This window comes from Ammodytes marinus (genome assembly GCF_949987685.1).
Source record: "Ammodytes marinus genome assembly, chromosome: 2".
Classification (NCBI taxonomy): domain Eukaryota; kingdom Metazoa; phylum Chordata; class Actinopteri; order Uranoscopiformes; family Ammodytidae; genus Ammodytes; species Ammodytes marinus.
In genome coordinates, this window is record NC_137231.1 from 9,000,205 (window position 1) to 9,020,221 (window position 20,017).

The window sequence follows — 20,017 nt, forward strand, 5'->3', positions numbered from 1 at the left end:
TTTGTACACAACGTCCAGTGAAGGAGCAAAAACTACAATGACAGATGAATAGTGCAATTTTATGATAAATACAATCACATCTCCCAATACAATGTTAAACAGGAATGAATCATTTCCCATCTTTGAGAGAGAGCGAAAAGAAGAAGCAGATACAGCAAGGTTTATGCATAGAGCGCAGGTGCCCCAGCAATTATTACATATTACCTGACGTTACAGTTAAGGGGAATCTGCCAGAAAGTCCCAAATATCTTTTGTCAGAACACAGTAAAACCATAGTCGTTATTTGCCTTAATAAACAGGCTCTTCAAAATAAATGTATTGTCCCTTTGGAAATTCAAAAGCATACAATGTTGTTAAAAAAATGTTTTAGTGTGGGAATGCGCATCAACACAGCAGCTGCAGCACAGTTGCATGCAGAAAGCTACTGTACCATCCTTTGACCCCTATACGTTTTAGTGAAACCGTACCAAAACTCATCTTTGATTTAAGGTATTTCTGCTTCTTGTATTTCATCTGTTACACTATTAAACAATTCTCACTTTACAATCATACAAAAAAAAAAGGAAGTGTCATTATATATTAACCTCTGGAAAACAATTAACTTATCTCCTTACCCATGAAACAGCAATAAAACAAGCATAACATCTGCTTCGGGGGAAGTCGTTTTTCGTAAATACAGTAAGTACCAAATGTAACAGAAAAATAACATCTGACTGCACCTGCTGCGAGAAGTAGTCATGTCTCTTACAACTTGTTTTGCTCACAATCAGTTCAGTTTTTATCATCTAGTGTGCAATGTCAGTTAATGGGACCCACTTATTTTTACAGCAAACCATTCTTCAATAAGGATTTGCACACATATACAATATAACAATTTACATCTGATCTTGCACACACCCTAAGCAGAAATATGCTCATTCAAACCAACTCAGTCCTTTACAGCTTATTAGAGATTGCTTAAGGCCTTTTTGCGTGCGAATTACTGCAGTCCATGCTAAACAAAACACTTCCATATATATATATAACTGAGATCAATGTTTTTAGAGTTTAAGAACCAAAGGTGATGTGGTTTCAACAAATGTAAGAAACACTGCATTTTAACTAGAGGCAATACAAAAAACAACAACTGACAAGAGTTGTGCATTACTTCAGATCATGAAAAGGAGTGATGTTTCATCAACTGCTTTGAAACCATGTGGATGTGTAACCCAGGTCAGTTCATTTATAGATGAGAAACTCGTACACAGGCACAAAAAAATGGAAGAACGGTTCTTAGCCAGTCTGTGCTGACTCACGGTTTGTTTGTCACCAAAAAACACCTTTTGTAATGTCAGCCATTATTAAGCAGCATCAAAGCCACTGATTTAATATTACAAGGAGAGGATGATGATGACTCAATACCTTTCAGTGTGGAAATCTGCAGATTTAGCAGCGGGAAACTGGCCTAACAGATCAGTCAGAACAACTCAACATCCGTATTTGTATCTATGGTAACAAAACTGAAAAATTAGGAGAAGCTGTTGGGTAAGCCGTAATTCCTTAACTCAAAATAAATAAATGTGTAATAATAACATAACAAAAATATAAAACAACCGTCAAATAAAGAGGAAAGAATAAAGCTATGATATATAAAGTATTACTCTGCGAGAGCACTTCTGTGCTGATGGGAGAAATGCCAAATGTTGGCAGCAATTGTTAAGAAAAGACAAAGGGAACAAGGGGCTTAAAAGTGCCTGTGTGGATAAAACTCCACTCTCCCTCGATTGGCCTGAGAAAAAGTTCTGCTGTTATGATTGCTGCGGTTCTGCTTCATTGTTATTTTCCAGCGCCACGTTGTCCAGTGGCGTGGATGATTCGGAGATGTTGTCTTGAAGCCCCAGTTGAGCCAGTTCCTCCTCTGTGTTTGTCCACGAGCTCATTGACTCATGTACTGTTACTGTGTGTTCCTCCATCTGCTTCTGCAGGCTGTCCATCTCCTCCCTGGGGAAGTAAAAAAAAAAACATTTTCTATGTATTCTGGCATTTGGATAGCTAATCAGAACGGTGCAAACAAAAGCTTCATGTAGCTGCATTTGAACAAATATTAATATTACTTGAGCTGCCGTAGACAGTTGTGTAGGTTGTTGAGGGGCTCCTTGTTGACAGAGGTTGATGGTTTCAGCAGTTCGTCCAGCAGGGAGGCGGGCACTGGGCAGTCTGGGATCTTAACGGGCGTCACCGGGTTGGATGGGTTCACCTCGCTCTTCAGCTCCATGCGCTGCTGCTCCAGCAAAACCATCAATGAAGGAATGTATTTAGGCTTTTATCTTTAGCAAACATTTCTCATCTTGAGATAAACTGACAACATTGGGTGTTTTTTTTGTATTTCTAATGAGAGAGTGGAGGCTTTGTAAACATTACTCATACATATGTAAGGGTACAACCCAGCTGTGTAAAATGATAACCATTGTTCACTGCGGCCAGTGTTAAATATTCCATCTGAAAGTCTTTGTGCCAAGAAAAGGCCGACTTAACATTAGAGCCATTACGATACATAAGTAGGCTAATACTAGCTCATTGGATCTATTGGTGTAAATGATGACACATATTAGCAAATTGACAAACCATTTTAATTTGTATAAAAATGTAGAGGCTACTCAAATTTAAAAAGGTGGTGCTGCTGGAAATCTTGTGGAAAAAGCACTACAACTATCACAGGACACGTCGTCTTCACAGAGAGAAATGGGATTCCTTACCTTCCTCAGGCGGCTCTGTTTGAGGTCCTGTTTGAGCTGCTGGTTCTGCAGTAGGACAGTCTTCATGCTGTTCCTCAGCTCACCCACTTTGGCCTGAAGCATGAACTTATCCTTCCTGGTGCCGCCCAGCTCCTCCTGCACAGTCTCCAGCTCCACTTTGATGGTCTGAGGTGGAGAGAAATCTTTGTTAGTTGTGAACCTCTTTTGAAAATAGGAAAGTGGCATTAATGACAAATCACTACAGTGCTTATAGGTTTAGTAGACAACGTAATTCTCTGCATTTGAAACACAGCGACAATTTATTTCTTGTTTTTAATCTATTCATGTAGAAAGCTAGACTTTGAAGCTTTTTGGTCCATGTTTTACAGTCAGGCGAACACTTGCCTGCAGTGCTTTCTGTAGGTTGTCCAGCTCCCTGTGGTGACACTGCTCCATCATCTCCATCTGCTGCTTCTGAGCCTCAATCTCCCTCTGCCTCTGCTCCACCTCCCACTTCAGGTCCTCCACCTGAACCAGCAGGCAATGGAAGATGTGTTAGACAATGCGAGAATGTGGCAAACTAAGACTGAAACTGATTCAGGAGAACTGGAACGCAAAAAACTCTTCATGAAAACCCAAGGTAAACACTTAATATGTTATGGTCAAAATGTTGTGTTATAATCGATTGAGGCTTATTAATATTTTTAAGATTGTTTTTTATGCATTTTCAAGCTTTATTAGATAGTACAGAGTTGAAATGGGGAGACAGAGAGAGAGGGGGGATGACATGCAGTAAAGGTCCATGGGTCGGATTCGAACCCACGACCACTGCAACGAAGGCCGGAGCCAATATGGTGCGCGCTCTATCCACTACGCCACCGGAGCGCCCCAGACTTATCAATATTACTTGATATGAAATCAATATAATCAAAAAAATTGCATCATGTCTAACATATCAGAGATGGTAGCTTCTCTTTGTCAAGATATTTGAATATCAGCTGCATATTTCAGTCCACCCCTCTTCAGAAGCCTTACCTCTTGGTTAGTGAGCGGCTGCTTGGCCAGTTCCTCGTCCAGTTGTTTCTGGAGGACCTGCAGCTGAAGACGAGCCTCGTTCAGCTCCTCTTGGAACCCGGACACCTCCTGAGCGTGCTGCTCATCCTGAGCTCTGCAGTGTCACAAATGTTCAGTGATACATGAGTGCTGAGATTTACAACTAGAACAATATTACATAAAAAAACAAACGTGCCAAAAGTCACTGTATTTTCTAATGAGACAAAAGCCCGTACTGTAGTTTGAGGGATTCACTCTGCAGAGCTGAGACCAGGTCCTCTTTGGCCTGCAGGTCCTTCTTGATCTCTGTCAGCTCCAGCATGGCTGCTCTGTAGTGCCGCCTATTGTGGGCTGCTTCAGCCTTCGCTGCTGCCACCTGAAGGACACATCACATCATTACAGCTAACTGTTCCAGACCAAAAAGCTGCTTTCTAACTGTATATTTTCAAAAGGCTTATTGTGTCTAATGCCAAGCCCAAGCAAAACATAAAAAATAAAAATAAAACAATATATATTTGAATGACAGATTATTTGGAAGATTCTCATTCGAAAAGGTAAAAATGAAATTGACGAGCATCGAGCATTTAAACTAGGAATAGGAAAAATAGGAAAGTATACTGCATGCTGATACAGCTTAGACATCCTACCTGTTCTTTCAGGTCTTTGACTTTGGTTTTCTCTTTTTCCAAGGCCAGCTGTAGAGTGTGCACCGCCTGCTTCATCTGCAGGTCCTCCTCCTCTTTACGCTTCAGAACAGCTTGAACCTGAACAAAGGATGCATGTTTTAAAGTGTTGTGTGCCCATCCAAAAAAAATATATCAACATTATAAAGATGCAAACTATTATTTTTTTCTTTTACCTGCAAGTTGAGTTGGACTAGATCTGCCTCTCTCTTAGCTAGGGCAGACTCCAGGATGTTGGAATGCTCCCGCAGTGTACTGTGGGATTGTGCCAATCCAGCCAGTTTCCCTTTTTCATGCTCCAGTTCAAGTACAACCTTCTTGTTGGCATCTTCTAACTTTCTAATCCGCTTCTTGAAGCATCGGGACTCTTGAAGCTGTGAAACCAGTTCATGTTGTTAATGCAAAATATAACGTACGTCGTACATGATTTGAGTAAATACACTGATCATACATGGTTGTTATTAGTAAGGAACATGAAATAAATACACATTCATTATTTCTCATGAGACGTAACGAGCAGCTCTTTTAAAACACTTCAATGTCATAACACAAAAGGATAGAAAAGCAGCATTGTTCACCTCGTCCTCGAGCTCCATGACTTTCTCCTGGTAGTCCTCCAGCTCTGTGGTGGTGAGGTTGATCACCTCCTGCAGCTCCTTCTCCAGCATCTTCTTACTGCTGGACACAGCCAGCAGCTCACCCTGCAGAGCCTTAATCTTCTCCTGGATGACAGAAGAAAATACAGTGTGTTTCAAGGTTTTCAGTGACACAACAGGTGCAGTCATCCAGGATAGTACAATGAAAAAAAAATAAAAATCTGTATGATAAAGAAATATTAGTCGAGGACAAAGTTAGACTGAATTCTTCCTGTTAATCGATGTTTTCAAAATGGTGCTTGTTTCTGTGGGAAGACGCAGTAAAAAACATGGCTTTTATACTATATTAGTATTCCTCATTTACTCTGAATACAAGTACTCCTTTACTTCAATTAGTTAAGCTAAATATGACTTATTCTTCAACTTAGCTTGACAGTGGCAAGACTAACATTCTTTAGTTTATTCAGACCTTATATCCTTGCTGACTTAGGCCCCCCAAGTGTGGAGTGTGTGGAAACAATCTTACACATAATGTACCCCTTTTTAAAAAGAAGGAAATTAAAGGTGCACTAAGGAACTTTCCGTTTGTGTTCATTCTTGCACACCCTTTGGACAAAAGCGGTAGTGTTTTTAATAAGCAAGGTGTAGTTCCTGGTTGAGCGTAACCATGACAAAGGCATAAAGAAAAACTATACAAAAATAGCATTCTTTTCACTGATGGTCTCGTTTGCTGTTACATGTAATCTATGACCCTCTGAGGAAAAATGAGACTGTTTCAGAAATATTTAAAAAGTTCCTCATAGCACCTTCAAATGAAGAATGGATGAGAGCCTGCCTTAATGTGTAATGCTCTTGGTGGCACATTTGTAACAAACATTTCCATCTGCTAGTAGTGCCTGTTACTCTGTGCCAAACGGTGTGCTGTAGCTTTTTCAAGGAACTGCAAAAGATCTGGCTGGTTAATAGCATACCTGTAAAGCCTGGCTGTTTCCCCCATCAGACACCTGGGCCTTGAGTTTGACTAGCTCTGCCTCGGCCGTCTCCTTGTCGGTCAGAGCCTCCTGCAGCCTCCTGCTCAGGATGCCCACTGCGTTCTCATACGCCTTGTGTTTGGCCTTCATGTCTTTCTGAGCACTGGTCAGATCTGTCCCCAGCCGCTTCATGCGCACCTTCTGTTCTGAGATGGCTCTATTTTATTACAAATAAGAAACAAAGTTATAAAAATGTACATGGAGAAATCAGGTTGTTGTGAAAGCAGACCATACATACAGTACATATGAACATAAGATGTGGGCGAGTCGACTGTAGATCTTAAAACATTTTTTTTTTAAATTTTGGATCACAGGAACTTACCGAACTCACTCAACAAACTGCCTTATACTTCAAGTTCCGCGGGTTAACTCAAGAGTTTGGTAAATCTGTTTTTAAAATTCTGTGCACCAAAAGCAATGAACTACCTACAACGTTCACTTAAAATGGACACTCTTACTACACTTGGAATATTTCAAGACGATTGTTCACCTTAGTGTGCAATTGTTTTCCTTGAGTATTATTTTTATTTATTTATTTCTCTCTATGTGTTTGTTTCTTTCACCTCACAACCATCCTTGAAAATGAGGGAGACCTGGATGATTTCTGAGATTTTAAATAAAGGTTTCAATTCAATTTACAGATTTAGGTGACACATAAACAGAGTGCAGTGATTTGGACAAATGTCCATTTCCTTCTCAAAATACATCTGCTGACTCATATTTCTATGTGGAGATTAGAAATTGTATAAGCAGCACCCTTAGTTAGTATTTCAAAATAGCCCTTGTCAACAGAGATGTGCATCATGGTGCGTGCGAGTCATTACTGTTGGCATCATTGAAGCGCAAAAACCTCAACCAAGCACATGACTCACTTTTTGGCTCCCGACTCCAGCTGCTCCACCTGTTTCCTCAGGCCTTCGTTCTCCTCGGTCACTGCTGCTAGCTGGCTATGGTCAAACTGTAGGGACTGGAGAGCAAAGAAATACTCCATTTAATACATTGATGTCTCATTTACCCTTATCCTTAAAGGTGCACTGTGAAGTACATTTGATAAGACATATTGAAACAAATGAAATCACTTATGATGAACCTGGATCTGTGTTTCTAGCTGGTTCCTCTCGGTCTGAATGGCTTCCAGATGGGCCTCCATGTTGCTCATCTGCTCCTGCACCCTCACCACCTCCTTCTGCAGCCGGGCCTGCTCCAGCTCAGCCTTCTGCCTCTCCCCCTGGACGCCCACCAGCTCCTGCTTCAGGTCCTTCACCTCCGCAGACAGACGCTTCTTGGTGGACTTGAGCTCGCTGATCAACTGGTCTTTGGAGGCGGCGTCACGACGGTAGGCTTCCACCATCACCTGGGATGATAGTACATGTGTGAAACTAATTGAATTGAACATTCTCTCCTGAGGGGAGGGGCAAGTAGTCTTGATCAGATTTTTCTTGACTGAGACTTTTCACCACAAACTCTGGAGATGGTATAGCAGCGCGATATGTACAGCTGTATTGTTGTGGGAACAAAGATACATAACATAACATAATCAAAACTGAAGTGAACTTGTTAAAGTAAAGCAGAAAAGTAAAGAAAAGAGCACCATGTTTGAAGCACATAGCAACCAGAGTGGCTGTCAGTGCTTTAACAGAATCAGCATTTTAGCACAGATGGAGCATTACATTCTCTCTGAGCAAAAATGGTCAAAGCCAAAAAGACAGTAAAAACCTAATCTCACTTGTAGGCAGGGCTGTACGCTTATTTTTTAAAGTGGTAGCACTGGTGCTAGCAAGCAAAAAAAATCAGTAGCACAAAAATAAATTTGGTAGCACACAAAGTATGATCGAAAACTTGCATAACCTTAACCCTTGCATTTCGCTCTAATTACCTTTGAGCATGTCATCTTGGTCTCATTTGAGATTCTCAATTAATATTATTTCCTAGTGTGTGCAGTAATAATTGTAGAAAAATTAATAGGGGTGCACTGATTGCAATTTAGACAAAATAATCTAACCTGCCAATTGCAATTTGGCAGGCTGTCGCACTAGTTAGGGTTGCCACCTTGGATTTAGGAAAAAAAGGGACACTTGAATGTTTGGGGCGGAGGGCTCGGCCATTATTAGGCTACCAGTTCAGACTGACCAGTGTAATGACCTATAATAACCATACACACCTACAGTGCTTTTTACAGTATAGGCTAAATAGGGAGACTGAGGTGGGTGGGGACCCTGGACCTTGTAGGGGGGCCCCGGAAGAAAAAAATGCAACCTTTTAAAGTAAAATTCATCAATCTGGTGCACTTTGAGAATAATATTGCATGCAACCATGCCCAGGGGCCCAAGGGCTCGGGGGGGGGGGGGGCCTAAGCCAGAAATACTGATAGTAACTTTAAATGTTGCATTGTCAAAGAGCTCAGTCACTCATGTCAATAACAGGGTCCAACAAGGAATAGCCTAAATATAAGGAAATAAATCATCATGGCCCCAACTAGGTGACAAATAGAAAAGCAAGTGCAAAACAAAAGCATTATTAGCTCTGTCTAAGGGGCTTCATGAGGGACAGCTAAGCCCCCCACACACAAACAGGAATAAGCTTGCTATGTGTAAATTCTATACTGTTCATGAAAAGTAGCTTTCCACCCTGTATATGTTGCAATGGGCCCCTCCATCATATAACATGAGTCTGCAGACCAATCTACTGTACTGTTTTCACAGTTGCAGAGTAAAGAGTGCCTGTTTAAGAAAAATAATGTTCCTTCTGCAGCTCAAGATTTGATTAAAATGTTCCTCTGCTCTGATGCATTTAACTTTAAAACGGTACAAAGAGTCTGGGCCCATTATCTCATAATCCGTCTATGAACCAACTGGTTTCCACAATCTTTTTTATTTTCGCGGGCAGCATGCACAAGCATTATTTATTAAAAAAATAAAAAAAAATAAATAAAAAAAAGTGTGGGGCCCCACACAGGGTCTTGAAACGGGCCCCGAGATCGTTAAGACCGCCCCTGCCCCTGAGACGGCCTTAACTACTGAACGAAGGAAGGAAATCAAATGAGGTTTTGGCATTTTCCCCAAAAAACGGGTCACAGCTGGTGAAAAAAAGAGAACAATTCTGGGAAAAACGGGACGGGTGGCAACACTAGCACGAGTGCGATTGGAGTTGTATTCATCATCGCACGTGATCAATTTCAGTAGCAAATGCGATCAAAACTGTCGCACTGTACAGCCCTGCTTGTAGGCAACATGTATTTGTTAATAATCCAGCAGAAGGATTCTTTTTCACTAGCAGATGTAGGCTAGTTTGCTTTTCATGAATAAATGTTAACACACAAGTCAGAAGTGTCTGAAAAAAAACTCATGTCTTGAAAGAAATTGAATACAATTCCCATTACTGTCAATCTGTCAATGAACTCCGCCTTCTTTATAACAGCCTGTCGATGCACTCAATCCACTGAGTCCTGTCAACAAGCACTGTGCTGCTGAGATGACAGCCATCTGGGCTCTACAATACATCCTCCCACAGCACCAGCTCAAGCCATTCGCTAGATTTACATAAGTGTTATATAAATGTTCATAATTGCTTTCACAGTCAAACTTCTCCCTGTATTCTACACACTTTCCATTTAGTAAAAATACATCATCTCACACCTTTTGCTGTTGGAACTGCTCCTTTAGTTTCTGAGCTTGTTTCTTCAGGGAGCTGTTTTCCTGTTGAAGTTTCTCAATCTGTAACAAAGCAAATGCCCTTCAGTATTTACTACATGGTGGTGCAGAGATTACAACAAAATAGATCCAAAATATATTATTTCATTTTTTTGGACACATATTTTTTATTTTATATTCATATATATATATATATATATCATAATAATAAATTCAAAATGCAAAGATAAAACAAAGACAGAACAGGCAATGCAATTATTAAATAAACGGTGAAAATAATGCTACTTGTTGATTATGTTTCATGTATAATAACGCCAGCGAGCGAACATCAATATTTGTTGTTAAAACTGCAGTGTGTAGAATTTTGGGTTTTATTTCCTAGCAGATTTTGTAGAAAATAATTATAATATCCATAAGTACGTTTAAGTTAGTGCATAATATAGCTGAATCTTTTTTTTAGAATTATTATTTTTTTCCCTCAGAAAGGGTCTCATATATGTCCATATTTCTCCATAGTTTGGACCAAGGCCTTGTCACCGCCATTTTGGAAGTGTCATAGTTGGAATGTCATCAGGTGCATTGTTTAAAATTTAGAATTGTTCTTGTCCTTGAAGGCCACTGTAGCTTCTGTTATTATTCGAAAGGGGTGGGGTTACCCTGGGAGCGTTGCATTCTAGAACTTTCTAGAACTTACTTGATGATGTCATATTACACACTGCACCTTTAAGTTACTCGTAATGGTTTAATCACACTTTGGCACTTTTTGTCTTCCATCTCATCTCTTACCTGACCGGCTTTGACCTGCACTTCCTGCCTGAGCTGATCCAAGACGTCTGCAGCCACCAGCACGTCTTCTCCCAGCCTCTCAGCGCCCTCGTCCAGCAGGCTCTTGTCTGCGCGTGCAGCCTGCAGTGCCACCTCCAGGACTATCTTCTCGTTCTGGAGGAAGTGGATGTTGTCGTCCTTGGCCCCGCTCTCCGTCTGCAGCTCGGCCAGCTGGGCCTCCAGCTCCAGGTAGCGGGCCTCCAGCTGGTTGATGGCCTGCTCTTTGGACTGAAGCTGCTCCTGAGTGCTGGTCAGCTGCCGCATCAGCTCCAAGTGCTCTTTCTGGAGAGACTGCAGCTGCATGTCCTTCTGGGACAGGCTCAACCTCACCTACGATAAGAGGGGGACAGAGTGTGAATGGCCGTTTGGAGCACAATAAGAAATGTATTAACCTTTACAACAAGTAAACACATTACTGTGACAATTGGCGTGCTTTACCTGCTCTAGTTCCCTCTCCAGTGTGCTGGCTGTGTTGGCCAGTTTCATCAAGCGTTCTCGATCTTCCTCGAATTCTTCCAGTTTTTGCTGCAGATCGTCTTCCACCATGGACTTTGCATCCTGGATCTGCTTGTAAGCGGATTCCTGGGTCAGCATGTCAGCCTAAGTCACACAGTAAAAAGGTTAACACAATATGCAAGATATATTTAAAACATTCCCACAGATTATTTGTTTGTTCATTTGGATCTCCATTAGTTTGTAACCTACTCACTACAAATAATTAAAGGAAGGGATTTTTTTTTAAACTAAATTGAGTGTTTTGTTGTTTAATTTCATTTGGGAGTAAGTTCCATTCACACATTGCTCTTTATGCTACTGAACGTTGAGTTGATTGGGTTTTTGCTTTAGGTAAAATAAAACAACCTTCAACTGCATGCATCGTCGGATAATGGTGCGTACCTGCATATCTGTACAAAAGAATATTATTTGATGCGTTTTAGTTGTTATGACTTTCTGTAAGAAAACCATTGGTTGACAAAGCAGATACCTAATAAAACCAACTTGTAGTACTGGTAATTCAGAGAGGCAGGTTCTATTTAGTTCCTACTGACAGCACGGAACTCATAGAACCGTAGTTACATACGTAACTATCGTTTTATCTAAAGGTCCTTGACTGCGTAATGCATATTTTTTCAGAATATAAAGACCAATCTGAAGAAGACATATGCACAGAGGGATGTTGTAAAATATACCTCAATGCTCTGCAGCTGAACAGCGATGCGCTCTTTGTCTTTGATGGAGCGGTGTTGGGTCTCGTTGAGCTGGTGGGACAGAGTCACGTTCTCCAGCTTCAGATGTTCCAGCGTGCCAATCTGATTAATCTGTCCAGTCTGGGAGAGAAACCACCAACAACAAGTGTGTCATGTCAACTCTGGTGTCTGACAAATACCCAGCCTTAAAGACATTAGCACCAAGCCTACCTGCATGTTGGCCATTTGGCTCTGCAGTCGTACTCTTGCCTCCTGGGCCACCGCTAGCTGCTGCTGGTACCACTGTCTGACCTGCTGCAGCGAGTCGATCTCAGCCTGCGAGGTCTTCAGTCGACTCTGCAGGGTGCTGCGCTCCAGCTGCACCTGCTGGAGCTGGCTGTGAAGACCACCCATCTGCTGACGCAAGTCCTGAACTGAAAGTGTGGAACGGAAATGTATCATGAGGGTGGGTATGCAAACAGGTATTCAGTGTTCTCCAAGGCCATATTTAGGGGTTCATCTTTAGATGTTGACTATAACACTCAGCCCTCTGGCCCTCCATCACTCACCTATATTGTCTCTTGAGGTCACAGTGTTTTGCATCTCCTCCACCTTGCCCATCAGCCTGTTGTACTGGTCTTCAGCCATCTTCAGGTCGTTGCTCAGTGAAGCCAGACTGGCGTTCCTGCTCTCCAGACTTCCCTGGAGCTCCACCATGGCCTTCTCCAGCTGGCTACAGTTCTGCCTCAGCGTGCTCACCTCTTTAGTCAGGACGCTCTGCTTGTTCTGGCTGAGCTGGGCCTCCTCCTTCTTACCCTCCAGCTGAGCATTGACTGTAGCCAGCTGGGCCTGAAGCTCTGTCTTCTCCTTCAGAGCCTGAGAGGTGTACAAGAGGTGATCAAAATAACCCCCTTTCAATGTAATATAATCAAATGGTCAAGTGTGTGTCATGGTGCTCTATTGGATGATTAAATGGTTGACGTATTATTTGGTCCAATCCTGTGCAGAAGGAACAGAAAATATGATGACAAATGGTGTGTGTGTGTCTCATTACCTGATTGGCTTCAGAAGACAAAGATTCCAGCTGACCCTCCAGTCTCATTTTCTCTTTTAACACCTGCAGCATGTCATCATGGCCCATCACTGAACTCTCCAAGGAGACACTAGGAAAAAAACATACGTAAACAAAGTTGGCAGTGGCACTCTATGTAGCATTAGAAAATCAATCAGGTGTGTTTTGTAATATACAGTTACAAACAAAAGTGTGAGTTGCAGCTCATTCAATTTGAGGAATTTCACTTCTAGCACTATCTCAAAATATAATTGGCTTGCATTTGACAGTAATCAACACAACATAAATGCCTGGAAACGTGGACTGTAGTCATTATTAGATTCCTTCTCTATCCGATTCTGACATATACCTGCTTGAGAAGCTGTCTCTGCGGCTGCGGGGCTCCGCTGTGCCTTCTCTGTGGTTCTCCAGCTCCAGCAGGTGCTGCTCGTCGCTGGCTGCCTGCAGCACCTCCTGTAGGGAGGGGAAGTGCCCCATGGCGTCTGGGGCGATCTCCCTGCCCTCCACAGTGTAGGATCCCCTCTGCCTCTCCACTGCAGCAGAGAGCGTGCCGTACGTCTCCCTGGTGGACACGCTGCTGTAAGACGAACTGTCGCTGTCGTTGCCGTCGTTACCGGGCCTCGTTCCCGATTCGCTGCCGTTGATTTCCGACACATTGTCCGCATTGACTGTGAGTGAAGCACCGGGCTGCTGTGGCTCCGTCTCACAGGTCCTGCCCTCAGACATCACACTGACCTCAGACAACGTGGACACTGAGCTCATGGAGGACTGGAGGGAGCTCATATTGCTGTCTGATGTTTGACCACCACCTCCACCTGCTCCTCCTGCTCCTCCTGCTCCTCCTCCACCATCATCATTCTCAGGAGACTTGTAGTCAGCCAGGGAGTGGATCTTGTTCGGGCGCGGCGACCTGGACTTCTTCTCCTTGGAAGGGGGAATTCCCAAGCTGCCCAGTTTAGGACCGCGGGGGACACTGGTCCTCAGGAAGGAATACTCTGTGGTCATGGCAAGAGTGTTGGCCCGGGGCAGACCCTCGGGATGATGCATGATCTCTGGGTCCAGGGTGCTGAATTGCCTGCTCCTGGTGGTGGTGCGGTGAGACTAGAGAGAGATAATGATAGAAATTAACCATGGTACTGTCTCCCTGACACACAGTGGAAGACAGTCAATTTACCAAATACACAAATACATGGCACTCTCAAAAAAGTGTGCCTTTGCTGAACATTGATCAAATTTGAAAACCTGTGGCCTCCATACCTCTTAAACGTTTCATCTTGTGGGCTACATTTTCCACAAAAATATCATGCTTTGTAACAAATCTCAGAGTGTCAGTCTTTCCACGAGCACAAAGCAGAAGTTGAAAGCCACGTATACAGCATTAAAATAGATAGTGGTCTAATGGAGAAATCCCACGTCAAACAATGCCGAAGCTGGCTGAGGAAACATGTCGAGGGCATATAGGAGAACCTGCCATCTCCTCCGGTCACTCACTCTGTCCTTGTGTCTCTGCACTCTGTACTGTTTGAGTTGCTCCTCCAGACGCCGGCGAGCCTCCAGGCGAATCTTCTCCTCGTTCTCCATCTCCAAGGAAGGCTTCTCATTGGCTGAAGGGAAAGTGTGTTAGAACAAAAAGAGGAAAGTCGCCCCAATCATCAAATACTGTGCAACAACACCTTTTATGTGTTTTTGTAAAAGTTGAATCCTGGCAAGTAGCTGTATGTTTAAAAGGTGCAGTGTGTAATAAAGGTGTATTTCAGCTGCATCTAGTGGGGAAAAATCTAGACTGCAATGCGCCGTTGCTACCCCTCCCGTTTTATTTTCAAGCGAATACTTAATTAAAACATACTTATGAATACAACATTCCATTCCTACCAAGTCTGTTCTGACTCCCTTTACGCACTGCACCTTTAAATGAAGAAAGTGGATCAGTCGTGTGTTCATGTGCAATCAAAAAGAGATATGCTTCATGTATTCTTTGTGGATAATATCACAACGTGAGATCACCACAGTGTTTGCCAAGCCTAAAATTATTTTTAGGCTTGGCATAAACTGTCCAAGCCTAAAAATATTACATCTCATTATTGTGAACAAGGCAACTGAGACTGCCTTTGAAATACCACCAAAAATATAACACAGTAGGGGGGTTAGTTCCAAAAACGCAGCCATTAGTCCATTAGTAAACAGTGTGTCCAATAAAGAACCCACATCCAAATCTGATCAAACAAGCGCATGCCTATGAGTTGCAGGAAGGGGGTACGGTACACTCAAACAACTAAAGGAAAAATCCCACTGAATACTTCTGTTCAAACACAAGGGAGTTCATTTTCTCTGTTGAAGGATGTGCACATGAGCCAAACAAAGCAAAACATCCCACAGCAAAAATGAGGTTAATAAATAGGGGGGGGTTATGGAGGGGGCATTCACTCCAAATACGTATATGCATAGCTTACACAACTGTGTCTCCTGCATAGGCATACTGAGTCTGAGGGACTGCAATGAATCCCCCGTGTGAACCGTGACCTCATCAGCACTAGCCCCCACAGACTGCTCTAGCATCATGGGTGGATAAGCAGCAGCAGCCACACCTGGGGAGGGCCCTTCATGGGTCAGGAAGTTGATGGGGGAGCTGGTGCTCTGTGGAGGGGCTGTTGGAGGTAGGGCCCCATTCATACAGGCGTCCCCCGCAGCACCGAAGCCCTCTGCCAGTCCGTCTCCGTTTGGCACCACATCCGAACTGACAGGACCTGAAAGGCGAAGGGGGTGGGGGGGAGAGGAATGTGACAATTAGTCCTCCTGATATGTTCTTTTGTGAACGAGACCTGCAAAGTGAAAGTCATTCCACTTGGCAAGCTGGCTGGGCAACTTTTTTTTCTCGTCAAGCTACAGTAGCTTAAGTGAAGAAAAAAAGAGAAGGTAGCTGGAAACATTTGTTACTGACTGTGGCATCGCTTTAGCTGCAGAGCACACATTCCCTTTGCCAAGAAGCACGATTGTGGTTAATATTGTGCAGTGTAATTACATTTGTTGTATTTTAACGCATATGTCTGTTCAAGAAATATGATCAAACTGCACTGACACAGTGCTGGTTTAGCTGATACGTTGAGTTTTTCAGTGCAGATCCTAATCAATAATACAGTACCTAAGGAAATTATTCTCCAAACCGTCACTATGATTATTGCTTATGTAGTCATGAATATTTTAATATTATAGAGAAATAGTCAAGATTGGCAGAGAAATGCAAACAGCATTGTACAGTGTTCACTTAAAATGTGATTCAATGAACTGCCTATGATTGAAAATGAAATCCACGTGTTACTTAAAAAGGAAAACACCATCGTCTGTAAAAACATGTCTTCCGTGTTTCTGTGGGGAGCTTTGATAAATCTGAGAAAATGTTTTTACAATTTCCATAATGCTCAATTTTCTACTTACTGAAGCTTAACTACTGTGTGAAATGTAATCATAGTGAGACATTAGAATTCAATTCAGCCTTTGAACACATTAGTCCTCAGAGCCGGGTAACATGGAGCAGGAGAAGGCCTCGAGCCTCGTAGTAGCTACCAGACCAGGTCATGCATGTCAGGATACAAGTATAGATTCAAGAGATACCAGTTGTACGCCTAAAGGGGAAACAACTTTGCAGACAGCACCGATGGACAAAAAAAAAAGCTAATCACAGCACTATGACAGTCATTCTAATAGGAATATATTACACATAGCCAAATACAAAGTTATTTCTAGGCTATGGTTACATGAGGCCTCTTTATATGGAGGTCAACGTGAGTCACTTTTCACTCAGTGGATATCACACAAGAATCAGCATCCGAGATCACACACAACACATACTTAACACACTGCTGCTTCCATGCTAAAGTAGAATTGTAAAATAAAGTGATCTGTTCAAAAAGGGCTGTGCAAGATTCCCTACCCATGCACATGTTTGCTATCAATTTCCTTACTAGTAAACATTTATAACATCTAAATGTTTCTTACAAACCTGTCCACAGACAAGTAAACTCAGCTTTGAAGTAATGGTGATTTTGATCAGTCTGACAAATGTTTTCAAATAAGCCTACGGTCTTCATGTACGGCTCCCTAAGTGTTTAACTAGACATGCCACAAAACTCAATATTGGCATAGGAATCAGCTCATATCCAGATTGCCTCATTTATTAATTTAATTTTAAAAGCTATTTATAAGTTAAGGTCCTTTTTCTCCAAGTATCTCAGCTCTAGCTATTCATAGCTGGCACATTTTGGATGGATCGTTTTGCCACTCAGTGATAGTGAGGGGGTTGGTGTTGCATTGACACAATTAAGCCTACCTATATTGTATACAATGCACCCTAACTGTATTGAATTGAGACAGCATCAGTACTCACCATTAGGAATATCCCCCATTGAGTGCTCTGTGTTCTCCGGCCCATGCTGTTCAGACTCCTTGGATTTGGTCACATGGACTTCTTGATGAGCAACGACCTCCATTTGAGCTGCTTCTGATTGGATAATATCAGTTTCCATTAAGATACCGAAGAATCCCAATACTGCTGGTGGCCTTTAGGAAAGAACTTCTCACAAAACCATCTTCTTTAGAGGGCAGGCCAGCTGGGAGCAGGTCAGTGTCCACAGCACTAAAGACAGAACACAATGAGTTTAACACCTGCCCTAAAATTTCGAACTCCTGTTTTGAGAATATGTTATAAAGATGAATGTAGAAGAAGTTGTAGCTCCTCGGGAGTGTCTGACAGTAATAACGTTATGTAACAAGACAGCGTACTTGAATACAACATAAGCTAGAGAGCCAAGGGCTAATAAGCTGGCTCGTTAGTTAAAACGATTGTCTCACGTCGAATATAGATAGTCTAGCAACTAACATTGAATCGCAATGAGAAACAGATGCAGCAAAAACAAATATGACAGTTTCAAGTTGTATTCAATACATTCTATTTAAGACTCTTGGGCACATAGTCTACGTTATTTATATTGTAAAGGGAGGAGCAGCTGCTGCTTCTATGTTTACCGAATTTGCTAAAACGATTTCAGAACCTATAAACCATGTTTACTTATCGGGTGCGTCTATTAATTTTTAAAAATTGTCTAGCTGTCTCTGTCTACGCAGAGAGCGGAAGGTGTGCGATGTGTTGCTTTACAGAGCGGATACAGCGATACTATTCAAAGCTCCTGCGTGTTTTAAGTTGCATAATTATCGCATGCTATATGTCACTTTAGTTATTAATAATAAGCTTCGACTCCGAGGTTGTGTTGCTAAGTTAGCTTTTCTGACAGGTGGTGTCTTACCTGGCTAACAGTGTTCAGTTTGACACGGTCTTGCTCGGGTCACCAGATCATAAGACACAAGCACGAGACTCTCATTGATTGATGGACGTAAATGCACGGGCTGTTATGTTGCCCTCGTGTGTTTACTGAAGTGATATCGGCTAATGATAAGGAAGACGGATTTAAAAGGTAACTAGGTGGATGAAACTAGCTCGCGGTGCTAGCGAGGCGGCTAGCTAGCGTTAGTGTTTACGACGGGACCTGTCAAGCTAAATGTGCTAACTCGATAGCTTCAGTCGCCAGCGCAGAGCGTTTAGTTTAATATTTTAAATAGGTTAACGAATTGCCTTCTGTCGCGTAAGCACATTTCCAAGTCTATGTGTGAATTACAAAATGACAATTTCGGTAAATGTTACAAAGGACCATAAACGCTCACCTCTTTGCGAGCTTCGCCTTAAACTACGTGGCTGTTTGGTTTCCGTCCCTTATGTGTCCGACTAGAAACAGAGGACACAAACACATCTGGAAGAACAAATAAAGCACGATAGACCACGACAGCGAGGGTGTGTCAACGTCTGGATCTTAAATAACAAAACCTATTGTGTTAATTCTATTAAATAATCAGATTGTAAATGCAAATGTCAATGATAGCCTACATGCATTACACGAACTATAATATGGAACGGACAACACTACCGCTGGTAGATGTGAAGGATGCGGGTAGGATGTGGTACACTGCTCCACTCTTGTGGCCAAAGAGCTGCGCCCTGCTCTTCAGCTAGGTGACACACACAAGTGCCATTAAAAGCTGCCAATGTCGCTTTATGAGCCGGCTGAAATGACTGCATAGATTGCATTAATACGCACATTTATTTCCACTGCCCAATGTAATGAGAGTTATTCATAAGGATTTTAGTGAAGATGATGTTTTGGTTATAGCCTTCATTTAACACATCTGTCATTGTCATTCTGAGGTGCATTTTTTTTATTTGCATATCCTGGTTCCTGGTTGTAGTCTGTTTGTTCTGTGCGTGCAATTGGATTATTCGCCTATTATTAGGCCTATTATTATTATTGCTAATCACGTTGTCTACATTAATAGACTATGAACTGTTGGATGTTGATGCAAAACTAAATCTGTATTCATCTTTGTAAAAAGCAAGCAAATATACTGCTGCAACATCCACAACAGGACCCTTGCTTTGAATGCCCAAACACAGATACTGAAGGACTAATAGGCCTATATTGCTCCACAGCACCACACATAAGACACCGGACAAGAAAATCTATGTGTAGCCTACATCATTAAAGTCTAGAGCCAAATGACAGGGCTGTCATTGTAAATAAGAACTTGTTCTTAATGACTCACCTGTTTAAATAAAAATGAACTAAATGAACAAACTTAGCTGAACTAGTGCCAATTTTACTGTTTGATGCAAATAAAAGTTAAAAGGGTTTAAATACTCATTTTAAGCAGAGCCCTTGAAAAAGCGCTCTGATTTGAATCTACTGCATAGGAATTCAAATGGTTTTGGTTCCATCTAGTGGTAGTATCACGAACGACACTGTGTACGACAAGACACAAGAGAGTGAACCCTTACCTTACCTATTTTCATCACAAATATGCAACCCAAATTTCAGCTATCAGAATAATATGAAAAATGCTAAACCTTCTGAAGATTGACTCACTCCAGTGTGTTTTTCCAATAGTATTCCATCTTTTGAAATATTCTGTTTAGGTATCAACCCCCTGCTTTATTCTCCATTCACTGAATCAGGTATTTGACATTCTACCAGTTTCGCCCACACAGGCTTGTGAAAAGGTCAAGTCACATTCAGAGCAGTGTGTGATTAACAGCTTGGATGCCTATCTGAACTCCTGGGTGAAGGTGGTTGAAGGAGTGGCACCGTGGAGTAAAATCAAACAATG

At 42.1% G+C, this 20,017-nt stretch overlaps 1 protein-coding gene across 4 annotated transcripts; it reads right to left on the reverse strand.

Moving 5' to 3' along the window:
- Positions 1 to 58: 58 nt before the first annotated feature.
- golga3 (golgin A3) lies at positions 59 to 18,625 on the reverse strand. 4 transcript variants are annotated; one of them, XM_080050650.1, is made up of 24 exons: positions 18,524 to 18,625; positions 17,193 to 17,441; positions 15,397 to 15,555; positions 14,303 to 14,415; positions 13,161 to 13,912; positions 12,794 to 12,902; positions 12,309 to 12,615; positions 11,971 to 12,173; positions 11,743 to 11,880; positions 10,991 to 11,152; positions 10,514 to 10,882; positions 9,713 to 9,790; positions 7,168 to 7,431; positions 6,950 to 7,044; positions 6,018 to 6,234; positions 5,029 to 5,172; positions 4,627 to 4,824; positions 4,415 to 4,531; positions 4,004 to 4,143; positions 3,750 to 3,882; positions 3,120 to 3,242; positions 2,736 to 2,900; positions 2,094 to 2,260; positions 59 to 1,980 (listed from the first exon to the last, which is right to left on the reverse strand). In XM_080050650.1, exons 2-24 carry the CDS (start codon positions 17,329 to 17,331, stop codon positions 1,788 to 1,790), a joined length of 4,485 nt encoding a protein of 1,494 aa, XP_079906776.1. In that variant the 5' UTR covers positions 17,332 to 17,441; positions 18,524 to 18,625; the 3' UTR covers positions 59 to 1,787. The 4 variants fall into 4 exon arrangements, with proteins under 4 accessions (XP_079906776.1, XP_079906778.1, XP_079906775.1 ...); XM_080050652.1 differs by having other exon boundaries at positions 15,262 to 15,555; XM_080050649.1 differs by lacking the exon at positions 18,524 to 18,625 and adding an exon at positions 18,109 to 18,442 and having other exon boundaries at positions 15,262 to 15,555.
- Positions 18,626 to 20,017: the final 1,392 nt, after the last annotated feature.